Consider the following 19,807-nt stretch of genomic DNA (forward strand, 5'->3'; position numbering starts at 1 on the left):
AATCTTAATGAATTTATTTGACTAATTAGTAAAATTATGAATTAGATTGGTTGATGCCACCTGATTGGTGACACAAAATTCAGTCTAAGACATTATAAATAGTATAAATACTAAAGTTTAAAGTTAAACCATTGTTCTAAACTCACTATTAAATGCTCAAGCTTAAAACTATTATTCTAATATCACAAGTACCCTGTATTTCTTAGATTTAAGAGTAAGTGTCAAATAAAAATATTTCAACACAGACATATTCAAATCTATCCAACTTTGTTCACAAACTTAAAGGGCTGAACCTCTACCAGATGCTATCTAGATATGTGTCAAACAGAAATATTTCAATAACATGAAATCAATGCAAAATGGCTAATACATGAAGTACTATAAAGGCTTGAACCTCGACCACATGCTATCTAGATATTTGCTCCCACTATTAAAAGCAATTTATAGTATAACCATTATCTTCTTCAAGTGGACTGGAAAAAACATTTGACATATATACTGAGTATAAGAAAGTGGAGACTTACTAAAAGCCCTGAAAGAGTTTGCACAAGAACGTTTTGCTGCTCATACTCGCGCTTAATCTGAACAAGATCACTCCTCAACTTCTCAATCTCATTTTCTTGATCTTTCAAAGTTTGATTCATCAAAGAATTAGCATCTTTCAAGGCTTCATTCTCTATCTTTAAAGAATCATTTTCTCCTTTAAGGTTCTCCATATTCGATTGCATTTCCGTTTTGAGAGTCTGAGTAGAAACAAAGAGAAAAAATACATATCACACGTAACTCAAACTACCAACCCCAAGTCCCCAATCCTCATAATCAGAAGTGATATTGAATCATTCAGTACATCGGGAATTTATTTTTAGAACTTCCTTTTTAATCTCTCACTCAATTTAAACTCTAAAGCTTCTCTCTCTTGACCTACTTTGAAAGATCAAAACAGAATGGACAGGCTAAAACAGAATGAGACCAACTAGAATATTTATTGTTGTACTCAATTTAATTAATAGTTATATTTTCTTTTAGAAAATATTTTGGAATTGCATACGACCATTTAGACCTGTCTATTTGCATTTATAAATTAGTGAAATCAAAGATAACCTTCATACAAATGAAAAGTAGTTAATGAATGATAAGTTCATGTTTTGCCTAGTTTATATTCTATTTTCATCATAAAAGAAAAAAATAAAATTGCATGAAATTTGATCCCTTTTTACTCAAGGCAGGTTCGGGTTCGGTTCGGGTCAATTTCTGTTTAGATTTAATTTGGGTCAGGTTCGAGTCGGATCGGGTCATTTTGAGTTTCGGTTTTATTCGATTCTATAGTAAATTGAGTTGGGTTCAAGTTGGGTCGTGTCATGTCATTCTTGGTTTTAAAAGACGCGCACGCGCACGAGGCGCAACCAGACACTGAAGATGGCGCCCGCCCAGGTTGAGGTGAGGCGAGATACAAGAAGCATGCGCCTACGGGCTTTACGCGCCGGGCGCGGCGCCTTGGAGCTTATGGAGTTAAAACCCTAACTTTCAAAATTTGTCTTTGATTGAATCCTTTGGTGGTGGCTGGTAATCATTTGTTAGGGTTTATATCTTTATCGACATTTTGATAAAGGAAAGGAAAGGAATATAGGGGTATTGAAATAGCGGAGAAGAAGATGAAAGCAATATTAAAACAATACAATCAAATGAATTTTATAGTGAAGAGTGATCAGGTTAACAGCTATAGTGGATGTATAAATGTGCTGCATTTAACAGCAAGATAATGCATTGAATTAGACATGTTGCATTTAACAGTAGGATTAAATGCTTTTAATTAGACGAGGAACTAGCTCACATCTCTATTTTGACTGATGCATGCATCTAACTGTATAGAAGGAGAAACGACACTTGAAAAGAACAAAAAAGAGATAGCTAGGTTAAGCAAAATAGTCACTCTTCCATTGTAATTATCAACAAATTACAAAATAGTCACTCTTCAATGGTAAAAAAAATGTTACTTTCTAAGAAATTGAAGTTTGAGTAGTTGTGTTTGCACTACAAAGTATTAGTGTGTTGTCAAAGTATTAGTTTGATTTATATTATATAGTCCAGAGACCTTTTGCATCTCGGTGCGCCTTGCTCCCTTAAAAACCAAGGTATCATTTCGGGTTTTAGTTTTATTCGGGTCTATAGTAAGTTGGGTCAATTCGGGTCGATTATTATATCGGTTGATTTCGGGTCAGATCAAATCGAATCAATTTTTTTAGGTCAAATCAATATTCGATCAATTACTTTCAGTTTGGATCAATTTTGGATCTTTAGATCTATTCAAGTTGAATTGAGTATAAGTCAAATCAAGTATATATAGAATTATTAATATATTTTTTTTTTTGTAAAAAATGGTCTTTTTTTCCTAAATCTTATCATTTGTGTTCAATTTCATTCAAATTCAATTATCATTTACATATTATAATTTAATTCAAACTCGATCTATAATATATATTAGAGTTTGTGATTTTTTTTATTGATTTGGACTGAAAAATTTATGGTACGAAATATTTGATTAAAAAACAAAATTTTTAATTATAAATTTTATTATGTATTAAAATTTTAAATTAAATACTTAACGTTTCATTATAAATATAAACTTAAAAGTAATAATAATATGCTATATATGTTTGAATAAATATTATTCTATATTTATAAATGATATTATATTATTATATCATCGATAATAAACTTTAAATTATAAATAAAAATAGATATCTTTATATTGTAAAAATAAATTATTTGTGAAGTATAAAAATAAAGTTATTTTTATATTAAATTTAAATAAGTATATTTTTTCATATACAAAAGAATTAAAGTAATTTATAAATTAATTTAATAGTTTGGAAAGTTATTTTAGTAGTTTCAAAGTAAAATATTAAATTAATAATGAATTGCATCTTATTTCAAACCAGTCCTTAAATTTTTAAATATTTCAATTTTATCCTTAAATTATGAATAGCATTCTAAATTAGTCCTTAAACTTTTGAACATTAGAATTTCATCTCCAAAATATGAATCTCATTCTAAATTAGTCCCTAAACTTTTAGATCTTACAATTTCATCCCCAAATTCATCCAAATATGTAATCCATTTCAACCATAGTTTAACCTAAATTTTTTTTCCAAACATATAATAATACAACTTGCCTAATGATTTAACAACAAGATATTTGATTTAAATGAATTGAAAACCAATTTAATAAGTTATTTTAGTATTTTTATACATTCTAACTCAATTATCAGGTTAAAATCGGGTCAATGTTCGGTTCAGATCAAGTTTGAATAAATTAAATTCGGGTCACTTTCAGTTCAGGTTATTTTCAATTCGGTTGCTCTCGATTTGGCTAAAATTTGAGTCAATTTCGGTTCAGTTCAAGTTACTTTCAATTTGGATAAAATCTGGGTTGGTTTTGGTTCAATTCGATTTTTTTGGGTTTCGGATCAAATTTGGATCATCATGTTTGGGTCTTAGTTCGGGTAATCGGATTTGGGTCAAATTGCCAGGTCTAGGTCTAGGTCCAGGGACGGCGCCACCACCTTAAAATTTCAAGTTATCCTATAATTTATTTTTTTTTCTTTTATTTTATGTTGCTAATATGTTTCTGCCTCACTAAACTTTTATATATTCGGACCCTAACATAAAATCATGCTTATGGGCAAGACCCAAATCCTTGCAAGAGAAATGAGATAATAAGAGAAAGTAAACGCACCCTGCATCTTTCCCGATACGCCTGATCAATTCTCCTTTTCCTCAAAGCTCGTTCATGTCCACATAAGTTTGAAACGTTGCGTTTCAAAACCGAACCATTGGAAACGTTTGGAGATTGAAACGCTTGGGGTGTGCTAACATTACTGATCTGCCCTGTGGCAACTCCAGTGCTTATCCCAGGTTGATTTTGGCTCTGAACCCAGTGGGGGAATAGTATATGATCCATGAAATCATGATACTGGTTTTATGAAAAACATAGAAAATTGTTATTTTGAAGATCCATCAAAAGATAAACAGAGAGGTACAAAATTGAATTCATCTGTAATAAGCAAGTCAAGGAAGAAAGAATCTACGGGATTAAAGTAAAGCATAGACAAATGAAATTGCTTACCTCTTCAGCAACGTCTTCCATGGATTTGGTTTAGGTAAACAGATAAGAGAAGCATTTCTTAATCGCCAGTCCATTTAAATAAGTAACACAAAACAAAGTGCAACCCGTCGATGGTCCGTATAGAATGATACATAGTCGCGAGAGATCGCGCGAGTTAGCTCTCTTTATTCTATTTTTTTAGGTAAATTACACTAATAATCATTTTTATTTTTAATTCATTTTATTTTGATCATGTAAAGGTTATACCATGAACAGAGAGATGGAAGAAGAAATTGAATTTTATTAAAGAGTTCAAAAATGATCATTTACAGGTTTGATTTACTTTTTATCTAATATGGTAACTAATAATTTAATCACCTAGGAGCTGATCAACTGATTTAATTGATTTTTAACTGAAACATAGAACTTAACAGAGGAATACATTTTAACACATTTCATGTTATCTGCATCGTCGAGATTATTTGTAAGTTTCGGTAGCGCGATAGTGGATCGAAAGAGGGCATTCATACGGCTCAGTAGAGTGAATTTTGTTTTCTATATCTATAAGATTAAGATGTACTGATTTTCATAATATGACTAAATTTATTAGAGAAAATAACTTCAGTAACCGAAAATACCTTATAATATACGATTTTAACCAACATTTTTTTGGATTTACGAAAATGACCAACAAATTCGCAACGCGATCTTGAATTCACAGCGCGAACTCCAATTTCGCAACACAGTTTCCAAATTCGCAATGCGATTTTCAAAATCGCAACGCGAATTTGTAAACCACAACGTGACTTTGTAATTCGCAACACAGAAGTCAAATTCGCAAAGCGCGTTTATTTTTGCAACGCGAATTTTATTTTCAAATTCGAAACACTATTAATTTCGCAACACAAATGTAAACAGTATAATCGCAACTCATAACCTAAAACCCAAAATCACAACTCAGTCTCATCTCCATCTCTCACTCTCTACGGTGACATCTCCGACGAAATCCGTCCCCATCTCCGACGAAATCCGTCTATCTCCATCTCTCAGAGCCACCCTCACAACCATTCACAGCCACAAATGGAAAATCAACCACCGAGGGTTAGTTTTTTTAATTATTTTTATTTTGAAATTTTTGTATTATTATTAGATTTTTCATATTTAAATTGATGATAAATTTACTGGTAATTTCAATATATAGATTAACCATTTCACTTAGATTGCTTAGTAAATTAATTCGGTTGCTGCCAATACTGCTAAACTGTTTAGTCTTTAACCCTATGAAGTTAGTATTTATCTTTGTTTTGTCTTTTAGTTGAAGTAATGCAATTCATTCAAGTTTCAATTTGCAGAAGAATAGTTTTTGAAACTTAAATTCGCAAAACGAAAAATGAAATTCGCAACACGAAAATCGAAACGCGAAAATGAAAATCACAACGCGATTTTAGTTTCGCGTTGTGAATTTAAGTTTCGGAAACTACTCTTCTTCTGCAAATTGAAACTTGAATTATTTGCATTACTTCAACCAAAAAACTATGATAGAATAATGACTTGGGTGAATACCGTGCTAGTTAGAAATTTTTTTCGACTTCATTGACTCTAAGGAATAAATTAAGCCTAGTCACTACAATAGTGTCGACACTTACACCTGTACAAAGAAAATTGTTTGAGGATACTTGCTTCGGGCCATGGCTGAAAGTACAACATCCAAGTGGAGATGCTATGTTGACCCATTTGTTTCTTCAGACCATGACTAACGATATACCCGAGAGGATACAACGTGGTGATGAAGAGATATGGTTTCATTTTCCACCGGCGTATACATGTTTTGGGCGATGAGTTTTGCTTAATCACTGGTCTACGTTTCGAACACGATGAAGTAGGTCGGTACACTAGTCATATCGCCCGCCCATCATGGTTATCTCGGGTTTTTCGTGAGCTGGCAAAGGCGAAACCCAGTTTACACGTCGACGACTTGAAAAGATTACTTCTTAAAGATGGTTTTACTCGGATGGATGATCTTGATGTTGTCCGAGTATGCCTTTTATTACTTTTGAATGCCGGCTTTTTAGGTAAAGAGGCCAGACAACCTATTTCTGAGGACCTAATATTATTGATAGAGGACTTAAATGCATGGAACGTGTTTCCGTGGGGTTCATATCTATGGAAAGCTACATGGAAAAAGTTGTCGTTTGCCTTTGAGGACAGTCGTAGTTTGCGTGGAGATGGTTCCAAATACACTTTGGTAGGCTTTATTTGGACCTTTAAGGTAAGAATTTCTATATAATGTTTCCAAAATTATAATTAATTATTTAACAATTACTAATGTTTGTGTATTATATTGTTTGTAGATTTGGATATTTGAGGCTTTTCCCAGCATGCGGACATATGCAAGAAAAAATTCAAATGATATTCCTAGGGCTATTACCTGGAGGAGGATCCAGCTGTTGGATTGGGAAGATTTACTACCATATACGACAATGAATGATGTAAGTTAACACAAATACTACCATTTATAAACAAGTTATTACTAGTAGACGTTTAACTTTGTTTGAGCTTTTATATTGTTAGGAGGTCAACTATCCATTACAGAGGCTGACACCTACAGAGGCTGAGCTTGCCACTGATTGGTGGCAAGCTAGTAATCGCTTTTTTGATGGGACGGATGATGAGCACCCCCCACTTCGAGAGCCATCACCTCACCCAGAGCCATCACCTGATCGAGCAGATTATACACATCGAGCCTCTTCTCCACCATCACTTCATGATAGGCGACTGGCAAAGATGCCACGACATTTATCTCCCTGTTCTCCACCTCCACGGGATGAGTTAGGGGAGTTACGTGATGAGGTCAGTGCTTTGCGTGATGAGGTTGGTACTTTACGTCACAACAATGGTGCATGGCGTGATGAGGTACGGTCTTTACGTGGTGAGGTAGATGTTTTACGCGATGACAATGGTGCTTTACGTGGTGAGATACCTACTTTACGTGATGAGGTAACCGCTCTACGTGAGATTATTTCATTGTTGTAGAATGAGGTTTATACTCTACGCAATGAGGTAAGTTTGTTTAATACTATACTAAAAATGCTTTACGTATTAATTTATTTATTTATTTACTGATTTATGTATTAATTTATTTTTAGCGGCCCGAAAAGGTAGATGCTTTAAGTCGGGTTTTTCTTACACGACGGGGTTCACGCATCAGACGTCGTACACGTGCCATTACATCTCCGTTCACCCCAAAAGTGCCAAGACTCCGTAAGAAGAAGCCCGATTCACCTGTCATCGTTCAAGAGGCCCCTCCCACCGTTCAAGAGGCCCCTGTCATCATTCAAGAGGTCCCTCCCACCGTTCAAGAGCCCGATTCACATGGCATACTATGTCGACATATTGATAAACCCCCTCACGTGCCTGACATGATGGATGAGAGTTGGCTTTCGTATTAGTTACCGGCCAGTAGCATTCCTCAGCAAGAGAGGATAACATTACTGGACACAATTCTGGATAATACCCTTTGGGCTAAGACCACAGTTGATTTTTATCAACATGAGCGGAGCCAGAGGTGTTATGCTGACATATACCTAATCGACGATATGCATTTGTTTCTTGAGCGGTTTTGGTGGGGTGTTTTATTAGGGGTTGAAGAGAATGACTATTTCGAATGGGGGGTAAGTCTTATATTCTTCTTATATTGATTTTGATTATTATTTTTAAAATTTAGTAAATTCACTAATATATGTATTTTTTATAAAACAACATATTGATGCATGAGTGTCACGTCTTCTTATTATAAGGAAATTGAAGAAAATAAAAAAGACGCGATGGACTATTATGCCTTCGTCTTTTTACGCATCTCACTTGAAGGATCAAAAAGACTCTTCATATGTGTTGGGTAATGGAAAAGCTCGCCTTTATCCTGCGTGGTGAAAGGTCGATAATGTTAGTATTTGATGTGCATATTTAAAGGTGTTCATAAATTTTATTTGATATGCACAATCGAATTATTATTTATGATTGCAGGTGTTTATCCCTGTTATGGAACATCGTCATTGGCTTCTCGTCGAGCTTCAGCTCCCATCCCTAAATACAATAGTATATGACTACATGTTGAATTATATACAATTTTCTGATTTAAAAGATATTATTTGTAAGGGATGGAGTGCTCATTTGGCTAAATACTTATATTCGATTGATTATTGGACTAATTCTAGAAACAAGAAGCCAAAAAAGTTCAAAGTTACAATGATGAGAGACGAGATAGCGCCACAACAAACGATTGGAGCCAGAGGGGATTGTGGTCCTCTTGTCTGCATGTGCTTGGAACGTTTGACGACATGAGGTAAACAGTTTGTACCTCCCACAGATAGAGATAGAGGTGCAGTAGGGTTGTGGTTTCGTCATTTTATGGCTAGAGCGATATATTCCAGACGTTGCCTACCTGCATCCGCGTGCTGAAAGTGTGCATAAACAATCATTTGTTATTGGTAAGTTTGAGCAAGTGTTGTTAACATATATATTCTTTGTTGGTTTGAAAATGTTTGGTTTAAGTACCTAGAATTCAATAATTTACTGTTTGTTGGTTTTAGATATGTAGAAAGTGGTGTTTGAGCAAATGTTTAGTTTATGCAGGTTAATCCTGAAGTGGGCTGCGTGAATGTATTGGATGTAAGCTCCCTATTGTTAGGAGCATTTGGATGTACTGTATGGGGCTAATTGTATCAATGTGTTGTTAATTTGATTTTTTAGATGTGTAAATAAGAATTATTTTTTCTTGTTTAATTGATTTGTAAAATTTGATTTGTTGTTTAAGAAAATTTTAATCTGCATTATGTTGAAGGAAAAAAAGACCTGTTGAAGGTACAAATTCGTAACGCGAATTTGACTTTCGCGTAGCAAATTTGACTTCTGCAATAATCGCAACGTGGTTTTGACTTTCGTGTTGCGAATTTAAGGAACCCACCTTAAAAAAGATAACAGACAACAATATAATAAGTGATAACAACTGAACAGATCATAGCAATGTTCAAACTCAAGTTACTAATGCATGTCTAACTGAAAATGTATGCATTCACACATAAAATATACATAATACAACGTTTGCATTTAAAAATCACCTAAGTTAATAAGTCCCAAAAGGTGAAGCCGGTTGTGATTGAGATTTTTTTTATTGTGATTTTGATTTCCTTTTGCTTTGCACCATATGAGCTTTGGATTTTGATGAGGATCCATATTTTGGTAGAGGAAAAGATGATTGTGATGGCACTGGTGATTCACATGTTAACCTTGTATGACCACTTTCCTTGTACTGACTACATGTAGATATCCTCTTCTCTTCACCCTTAGACGATATACGATCGTGATTTTTTGGTCGATCAGGTAGCCTGCTGTCCATGACTGGTGGCAAAACTATTTGTAAGTCATCGGGTATGTCCCACTCAGAAGGATGTGGAATAGGGTAGACAATCTCGGTATAAGTCTGTCGATATACTTCTGTAGTGTAGCAATCCATAGCGTATGCACTTGAATCATCTTGGTTTAGATGAAGAGAAACTTTTATAACATGGCCACACAGATAACCAGATATTTTCCATTTCATACAACTACACGTCTTTGCATTTAGATCGACAAGACCATTTAAGTTATTATCCAATACTTCAAACAAAGTGTTTGAACATGGTTCAACTCTCCATGACGTTGACTTCACAAAACGTTTCGTTATCTTTTTTTTAGTCCATGGTGTAACACGACGTTCCAATGTTCCTGTAAATTTAAATAAATAATACTTAGTAAAATATATAAATATGATAAGTTACGAATTTAAAGAAATAATACCTACATGGTTTCTTTTCTTGTAGTACCACAGTTGAATAGAGGCTCGAAAAAACTTCATTAACATAGTAATGGGTAATTTTCGGGAATGACGACTTAGAGCGTTGATTGGTTCTGCACTATTAGACGTCGTGAAACCATATCTTGCTCTAAGTTGATGTACTCTTGACCATCTTTCAAACCCGACATATTCTAGTGTTTGAGCACATTGAGGCAAAACACGTCTTAAACAATTTATATACTTATTAAAATTCACTTTCCGATAAGCTTTTACAGCCTTCCAGTATGTCCATTTGTGATTTTTTATACCAACAGACCTTGATTTTAGATTTTTGTACAAATAAACACCACAAAGTCCATGAAAAGCATCTGGGAAACACTTTCTAATAGCGTTGTCAATTGAGTTTGCCCTATCGAATATGATTGTTAGATTGCTAATAGGACCTATGCAATCCCTAAGATGCCCCATAAACCATGTCCATGAATCAGAGGTTTCAGATTTGTCAACCCCGTAAGCTATTGACAGTATCCCATTGTTAGCATCCATGGCTACTGCTAATAAGTTTACTCCAAGGTATCAACCTTTCAAATGTGCTCCGTCAACTATAATAACTAGGCGCATGCAAGTAATAAACGAACGAATCTACAAAATAATATACACAAGAAATATAATCATTTAAATGTGAAATACATGTAACTAAAAAAAATGAGTCAACAAAATTATATTGATTTACTAACCGCAGCACCAATGGCATTAAACAGTAACTCAAAGCGTCCATCTTTATCTGTTTTGATATGAGTTACCGACCCAGGATTTTTTAGCTTTAAATTGTGACAATAAGCCGGCAGTTGGGCAAATGATGCTACTGGGGACCCCCTCAACAATTCCAAGGCATAACATTTGGCTCTCCAAGCTTGAGAATATGAGATACTAATCTTGAACCGAGCATTCTTGTCAGTCATAATTTCATGTCCCCGATATACCCAGCCATTCAAAAACATTAACTCAGCCAGAAAACTACCCAACACCTTTTTGTTTGTCTGTCTATGGTGAGGAAAAACTTGGGTTCTTGAACATGTATGTTTATCAATAAATGTCCTAACTTGAAACATTTCGTAATCTTTTATCCTCTTTGCAATCATACGCCACGTATAATTTTTATCAATTATACACTTTGTTTCGAAACGATCTTTGCTTGATTTGTTAACTTTTAGTTGATAGCAATCTTCCACACATTTCGTATACAAAGCTATCTTCAAGTCTTCCTTTGTATCAAAACAATCATCTTTCTTGATACGAATAACTTTTGTGTAACAATCAACTGCTATCTTTACCAACTCTTTTTTCGGTATCTGAAGTAATTCTGGCAAATTCCAGTTATACTCCCGTGGCATTTTCTTCTTTTTATTTTCTTCGGGGACTTCTTCTTCTTCTTTTTCTTCTTCAGAGTTATATGAATTACAGAATGGATGTTCAACATGTTCATTCACAGTCGTAACTTCCTCCCCATTATTATCAACAACATTTTCCTCGGCATTGGTTGATTCATCATCAAAATTCGAGTATTGACCAATATCAAAATCATTACACGCAGGGTCTGTTTCTTCTTCTGAAACATCATCAAAATCCGAGTATTGACCAATATCAAAGTCCAGGTATTGACCAAGATCAAATTTTGAATACTGACTAGTACTAACAATTTTTTCTGTTGGCTCATAATCATCTAACCGGTCAATACGAAAATCGGAATTTGGTGCTGAAAGTTGATTGGGATTTGGATTAGGAAAAGGTTGTGGGTTTTGATATTGTGTTTGATATTGTGTTTGGTATTGGAAATGTGGTAAAACAAAATTTTCTTGGTGATGAAATTGTGGTGGAACCATTAAATTTTGAGGTTGATACCAACGTTATACGTTGTGAGCACCATAAACTGGGGTTGAAGAACTTAGTTGATTACTACCTGCTACTGACCCAACTTCACTACTTCTATGTTCAACAACATACAATATAACATCATCTTCTTGCGAAACACTAATGTAAGCAATGAATCGTTCAACATCTTCATTGTCGGTTAACAAATAAACTTTACCTTTTCTCTGATAAATGGTTGTCCCTTTTTTCCCATATGTATGGGGTAAGGGGGAGGTAAGATAGTAGGCTGCCCCCAACACCAGGTTGAGAGCAGCTTCCGTAGGAGACCTCCAAATTATGAAATGCCCTCCGTGGGACTTGATCCCACGACCTCAAGGTTTAGAACCTTGTGCTCTACCAACTGAGCTGGATGGTCATTTCCACTTAGAGGCTTTAAATTCAATTTCTTTGTAACACGTAACATTAGAGTTTCATAAGTTAACTTTTTTAATGATAGTTTTAGTTGAATATTCACGGGTAAAGGCATATATTGTAAAACACCATGAACATTCTCTCATGACCCTCCAAAACACAAATCTATCCAAACATGATCAACATTAGATGATTTCATTCTACAAATTGTAAATTAATTTACTAAACAAACGAGCTATAAACTACATATCATATCACTAACTTAGAAATCTATTCAGTGTTGCGAATTTGGAAATCGCGTTACGAATTCGAGATCGCGTTGCGAATTTGTTGGTCATTTTCGTAAATCCAAAAAAAATTGGTTAAAATCGTATATTATAAGGCATTTTCGGTTACTAAAGTTATTTTATCAATTTATTATTGTGTTGGTTATCGAACGAGGATGATATATTTTAAATAATCTTAATGATTTATTAACCTGTATTAGTTTTATGGAATCGAGAGTAGGCTCAGTTTTATGGAATCGATGCATGGACAATGGAAGATTTAGTGTAGATATTATTGATATACATCATACATTTTAGATTTTTTATAGAAAGCCGCGTTAATCCGAGAATGATATAGAAAAATAATAATGAATAAATAGCATTATCGATCGGAATCAATTAAGGCCTATTGCTACACAGTTTCCTTAAGACAGATTTTCGGTCACTCCTTTGGTGCTTGAGTTCGTTGGTTGTCTGTCTCCCAGGATACAACAATTTATGATCAGCTACAATAGTACATCTGCATAGATCACGAACGATCCTTACCTTTGACTATCATCGGAAAACTAACAAGAAAAATAATATTTCTAAGGAGATAAAAAAATTTAATAGAAGAAAGGTTCTTGAATTCTTAGATGTGAAAAACCTAACAGGTTTGCTCACTATTTATAGGGAATTTTCAAGAAACATTTAATCCAAACAAATATTTTTTAATATTCAACTTTAAATGGATAATAATATCTTTTAATTTGAAATATTCAAAAGTTAAGACTCCTTTTACCATTCAAACTTAAATAGATATTGTTTTAATGTGAAATCTAATATAATTATCTTTAATATTTAAAGTTAAAAAAGGTAACAAATACCTTTTTAAATTGACATATTCAAAGATTAATTATTCTACTAATATTCAAATTAAATGATATATTTAATTTGCAACGGTCAAAAGGTAAACTCCTTTTAATATTCAAACTTAAACATATATTATTTTAATTTGAAATATACAAAAGTATATAATTATCTTTTAGTATTTAAAATTAAAAAGATAACAAATATCTTTTTAAATTAACTTATTAAAAGAGTAATTATCCTACTACTATTCAAATTAAAAATTATCTTTTAATTTGCAATAGTCAAAACGACTACGAATTTAATATAAATATTAAATCCATCAATTAAATTCACCATTTTTCCAACAATCCCCATGTCCTTGAACTGTTCTGCCATTTGTGTAAACAACGACATACTTCACACAATTACCCCTCTAATAAGAATTTAATTCTTATGGGTATGTCCTTAAAGCCATGGACATCTTCATGGTTATGAAAGAGTTTGAGAAAACTATACCCCAATAGTCTCCTTGAAGCGGCCCTACTTCACTCTCACATAGGTGACTTATGTTGCTCGGCTCACTGTAAGACACAATGGTCATTAAAAGCTTTTGGTTAGCCTATACCACTTTGATCACTGTTTACATCATAGGAACAGACTTGGGATAAGAATTATACACAGGATATGCAATTAGGTTGTCCCTTTGAACCTAGATCTTGGATCTTCAGTCAACAAGGTAGGGTTTTCCTTCACATAACACCTTTAAATTCCATGGGCTTTAGTCACATTCGTTTAGATATTTTCTCAACTTGATCTCAATTTAACCCTTAGGTTAGCGGATCCATAATGTTATCCTTTGATCTTATAAAATCAACATAGATAATTCCATTTGAGTTCAATTGTCTATGGTATTATGTCGATGATGCATATGTCTCAACTTACCATTATACTTGCTAGTCACTGTATATGCATACTGTAGGCACATTTATCAGCCATTCAATAATATCCTTCAAGAAATTTCAAAGATATTCAGCTTATTCTCTAGAATTATCTAGAGCTTCAAACTCAGATTTCGCTATGAATATGGTTATAATTGTTTTCTTAAGGATTTCCATAACACGACTTTTTCTTTCAATGTGAAATATATTCATTTGTGTCATTGATATCTTGAATATAAAATTCCCACTAGCATCATTCTATCATTCTAAGATAGTAGGATAGTCAAAGAAAATAAAATTCATCATTTAGGATTTATTTTCATTTATTTTGGTAATATGATAATTACCTTCTCAAGACAGCCCCACATTTCCAAGTGTTTGTATGAAACAAGTTTTCAACCTTTTTCATAACTCATATGGTGTACTGAGACGTTCCATTTAAAATCTGAGTGTCGATTAAAAATGGGATCTTGCAAAAACGTTCACCTCGAATAATTTAGGACTCAAGTTTAAAATAAAAATTAGTTCACAGAGTCGCCACCAATCTTTGATTATGGTGTGATTGGGCAGCCAAAATACATTTGTTATTTTAATAAAATTAAATTTTAATTATATTAAAACAACATTTTGATCTGTATTACCAAAAATTCAAGTTTGAGGATCCATTACGCATGGGAAAAGGTTTAAATCCCCCGTAGCGCCCTAAATCGGTACTTAATTAATTAATTATTTATCTTTGCAATAAAACTTATGCATTCGAATATAACTTAATTTGAGACATCTTTTAAACACATAAAAAGTAAGGTGAAACTTAAATGTATACATCAAACGAATATGATTAATTAATTATTTTACCAACCTTTAATGAGAATAAGAATGTTCAATTATTTAAAGACATCGAGGCCAAGCCTTAGATCCAATATAACAGTCTTTTTTCGGTGAATTTAATTAAAAGAACACAATCTTTTTCTCAGTCTCAAGTTTCAAATGAAAACAATTTTTATGATTACACTTAGTGGAATACCCCTTTATTTTAAAATCATCGAGAGTGACCTTTATATACCTTAAGACAATCACTTCACCACGATTTTAAAATGAAGGGTATTACCCTTAGTCCAATTATTCTGATTGAGTCAAGTAATGCTTATGAGGATATCATACAAATTGATTCAAATTAAATCACAAACCTATATGCACCAAATTACACATTCGCATAATGTCAAATAACCAGATTTTACGAACAAACAAAAACGTAATAAAAATCAAAGATTAGTAACCTCCGTATGCAAACATTCAATTAATGTATATATATGTATGCATTATTATGGGAAAAAAAGTAGTATCCGTCAATGCATAATATTAATGTAATGTGAACTTGTGTTTGCATAGCTCTAAGTAAACTAAATGCGCAGATTCACTACAAGAAAATATACCTTTAATAACACACGAATGATGACACACTCTAATTTATGACTTGCAAAAAATGTGTGTCATAAAAAAATATCGTGTTTCTTAAAATCTGAAAGATTTATGACTTACAATAATGTGTGTCATATTTAATAGTCATAAACAAAAAAATTTGCAAAAACACGGAGTACACTTTTTAATTGTGTGTCATCTCTAAAAGTCGTATTTTAATTTCCCCCATAATTTCCATTTTCCCGGTTCTTCCCCCTCGATAATCAGTTCACGTCTAATGTTTTCCACTCCTTTCATTCTCTCATTTTCTCTCCTGCTTTTCATCTCGATTCTCTTCTTCTTGTTAGGCCCGAGTTTGAATCCCCAGCCTCTGTCGCCCATTTCTGCCTCCGATAAACTCGACGATCTCCGTCTCTTCCACCGCGCCACCGTCTCTCCCTCCAGCTCGTCCTTACAATGATCCCACTCTCGTGTTCACTAATGCCGGTACGATTTATTTTCTTTGGTTTTTTGTTTAGTTGCATTTACAACTTTAAACAGACGAATAGACCCTCTTCTTATTCTTCTTCTTGTTTGGTTTTCGACCATTCGTCTATGGCCCTCGACTATGATTTCAAGTCCGACGATGCCCGTACTCCCACCGCCTCTAATTTGTCTCGCAAAAAGGCTATCCCACCTCAACCCGCCATATGTGTGTGTTTATGTTTTATTTTTCATGATCTTCTGCTTATTATGAAACATTAATTGATCCATCCCTATCCTGCATTTCTTTTGAACTTTTAAGCTATAAGTAGTAGCTATAAGTAATTTGTTTTTGGAGAATTTTCAAGTCATAAAATCCCTAGCTAAAGATTTCCCAATTATGAAATTTGCTACCCTGTATTGGAGGGCACTTATTGAGTTTTGATGGTCTATAACACTGAAAATGTAGGAATTTTAAAACTTGTTAGTTTTTGGAAAGTATTTATCCTATAACTTTCTTCTGCCTTGGTAATTGCATATTTGTTTTTTCTCCTTAATCCTTAGGTCATGCTCAAAGAAATAGACTCGATAGAAGTTTTGAGTGACTAGCCTCATCTAATTCTACGATCTTAGTAATGTGCAGAGCATGTTTGAGATGTCTTTTGTCACAATGCCTTCAGCATTTGAAATAAATTACTAGTATGATGCATTTATTGTTAGAAATAATAAATGTTATTGTTTTCAATTTGATGGCTTGAAACAAATTGTGGATGGTTATATATGCACACACTCATATATCATATTACACGAGTTGGGGCCTGATGAGAGATTAAGTTGGAAAATGACCTGTATAATTCAAAAGTTAGCATGTTATTCTAACAATCACACGTTTGCTTGCTAACTCAGCATATTACAGTGGCATCTGTGTATAATTCAATTGCTTGTTAACTCTTTGATAGTTATATACTTCACTTTAAATAAGTATAAATTATATACTTATTTCATATTTTTTACTTAGGTTGGCGATGGGAAAGAAGAATACATGGATGATGACATTGATGATATTCACAAAGAATGAGTATCTTATGTGACAAACTTTATTATGCCGTGATATTTTGTATCGACAAATGATTACAATATTTTTAATAACTTAATGTTAATATATTGTATGCAAATGGATTGCTTATATATAATATGATATATATATTTAGTATTATGAGGCATTAAATGTGATTTAGTTTGATTATTTGTCAATCTACAATATATATATATATATATATATATATAATTTACGACATACAATCACGACACACGAATGTGTGTCATCTTTTTTAATTACGTGTGCTTTAATGACACGCAATGTAAGTCGTAAATGCGTGTCATAAATTTATGACACACAAATATGTGTCATCTTCATTTATGACGGGGGCTTCAATGACGCGCAATGAGCGTCTTAAATGTGCGTCATAGATTTATGACACACAATTGTGTGTCATCTGATATTTATGTCGGTGGCTTCAATGACGTGTATTTGTGTATCATCTGCACCCATAGATGACGCGCAATACGCGTCATTAAAGGGGGTTTTTCTAGTAGTGATTTTTTGCAACGAAGTGGTCAAGGTAATTAAACGTTCAACATACTATTTCAACGTATGATCATCTTAAATTAAGGCAAAAACCACATAATTATTAAATTGACAGCAATAACTACCACTAAACAAAAACATGAAACAAACTAGTAATTTACACACAATCAATCAAATTTTAAGGTTAAATTAAATGAGTGTTGAACTGTAAAAAATGCAAGAATATAAATGGGGTGCACACATAAATGCCGAAAAAAAGAAAGAAATAAGTAAAAGTAAATGCATTAAGAAGCTAAATAGGAGTAGTGACTAAATCGAATAATAAAAATAAAATACGGATCAGGATCAAAGGAAAAAAATTTAGAACTCAAATGAAAGTTTTTCAAATAAATTCACATGCTCAAAAAGGACCAAAATAAAAATTGATGAATAAATGTATGTATTGAAATCAAGAATAAAATAGGACTAAAAAAAAACAAACTAAAAAGGGGGGATTACGGAAAACATTTCCCCTAACAATTAAAAAAACGGAGTCCCTTAATGAGCATTTTTATCAAACTATATAACCCATTTTTTAAAAACATAACTCATTTTTCCCTCAAAACTTTTAGATCAAAAAATTTTAAAACAACTCTCTGAAATGTTCTTCCTTGTTCTATATTCCTCTATGATGGCCACCATGGAGGTAGGTGTTGACCATCGCTTACGGCCATAGAAACAAAGAGAAATGGTTGTTTTTCGATCCTTTCCCTCTCCCCAACACAAATCCAAGGTCAACTTCATCAAAATCCCTTGAGAATATAGTAGAACTAAGGTTTTATTTTAGAAATACCCTTCTCTGGTCATCAGGATTTTCCACTGATTCATTCTCTTTGTTTTTATTTAAAAAAACAACCCCAAAAGAAGACTAACCCTCAGAAAGGCTTTAGACCGAAAAAAGATCCACTGTAAAGCTTCTTCCTTTCCTTGGGTTCAAATGAAAAAGAAATAAGATAAGAATCCCATTACCAACCGAAAAATTATGCATGCAAGCATGAAACGTGGTAAAGATAATACTTTTGAAGGTAAAAACAAATATGGTTGTATACCATGTTTGAAAAAATGTATTAAAGAGGTTTATGTTTTTTTCGTTTCTTTTTTTTCTCTCTCCCAAAATCCTCCTATTCTTTTTTTTTATTTATAGATCATATAGACACGAAATGATCCTCATTTTTTTTTTCTTTTTCTCTATTTTGGTTTTGTTTTTCTACATTACAAATTTGTGTAGGGAGGACTCTACCTTGCATAGGCTTTTTGTTCCTCATACGACATATTATTGTTATAGTTGTTTGGGACCACTGTCAGAGCATTCACTAGGATGAGGCGTGGGTGAACGTGTGCTCATTGATGCTGACATGGTCGCTGATCTAGAGGCATCGACGACGTTAATACGATCCGAGCTCGTGAGACAAACGGTCGAAAAGTTTGAATGTTTCTTATGAATCCCATATGTAGCTTTAGGGTTCTTGATGAGATTTGAATCATTATATTTTCAAACCCGGCTCTAACGGTCATCTGTTGGCTGCTTAGGTGACATAGGAATCCAAAACCCTAATAATCAAATTAGTGCTTTCCATATTATCCGTTGGATTCTATTTGATTGCACATAGGTTGTTTCTAATTTTGGGGCTTTCACTATTTGGGTTAAATTGTAGCTTGATCTTGTGATAGGAGTTTTTCCTTTCATGGGGACCTTATTTAAAAGGTAATTAATTGACAGAACTGGTTCTCTCTCCTCCACATGTTCTGTGACAGCTAAAAACTTTGTAGCATTTCGTTCGTTGTTCAATTCTTTCGCTTTGATACTCCATTTATTTTAGGAGAATATAGTGATGTCACTTCATGAGTAATATCATTTTGTGCACACTTCTTATCATCTTAATCTATTTATTAAGTTGGTTTTGCAACTTCATGTTCATAAAAAATAATTTTTTTCTATAACTTCGTTTTGCTTTTTTAGCAAATACACATAGAAATACTTTTGCTATCATCAATGGAGATAATAAAGCATTTATTATCCCTTGTTTATGCCATTATTACAAA

At 33.2% G+C, this 19,807-nt stretch overlaps 1 protein-coding gene across 1 annotated transcript in view; it reads right to left on the reverse strand.

Moving 5' to 3' along the window:
• The window catches only part of LOC120125946, a 31,236-nt gene extending 27,017 nt beyond the window's left edge, over positions 1-4,219 (reverse strand). Inside the window, exons 1-3 of the mRNA XM_039144262.1 lie at positions 4,127-4,219; positions 3,737-3,973; positions 525-743 (exon numbers count right to left, since the gene is read on the reverse strand). Coding sequence (XP_039000193.1) covers positions 525-743; positions 3,737-3,973; positions 4,127-4,147 — 477 coding nt within the window. The 5' untranslated portion in view covers positions 4,148-4,219. The remainder of the gene's footprint in view (positions 1-524; positions 744-3,736; positions 3,974-4,126) is intronic.
• Positions 4,220-19,807: the final 15,588 nt, after the last annotated feature.

This window comes from Hibiscus syriacus, unplaced genomic scaffold (assembly GCF_006381635.1).
Source record: "Hibiscus syriacus cultivar Baekdansim isolate YM2019G1 unplaced genomic scaffold, ASM638163v2 tig00110450_pilon, whole genome shotgun sequence".
Classification (NCBI taxonomy): Eukaryota; Viridiplantae; Streptophyta; class Magnoliopsida; order Malvales; family Malvaceae; genus Hibiscus; species Hibiscus syriacus.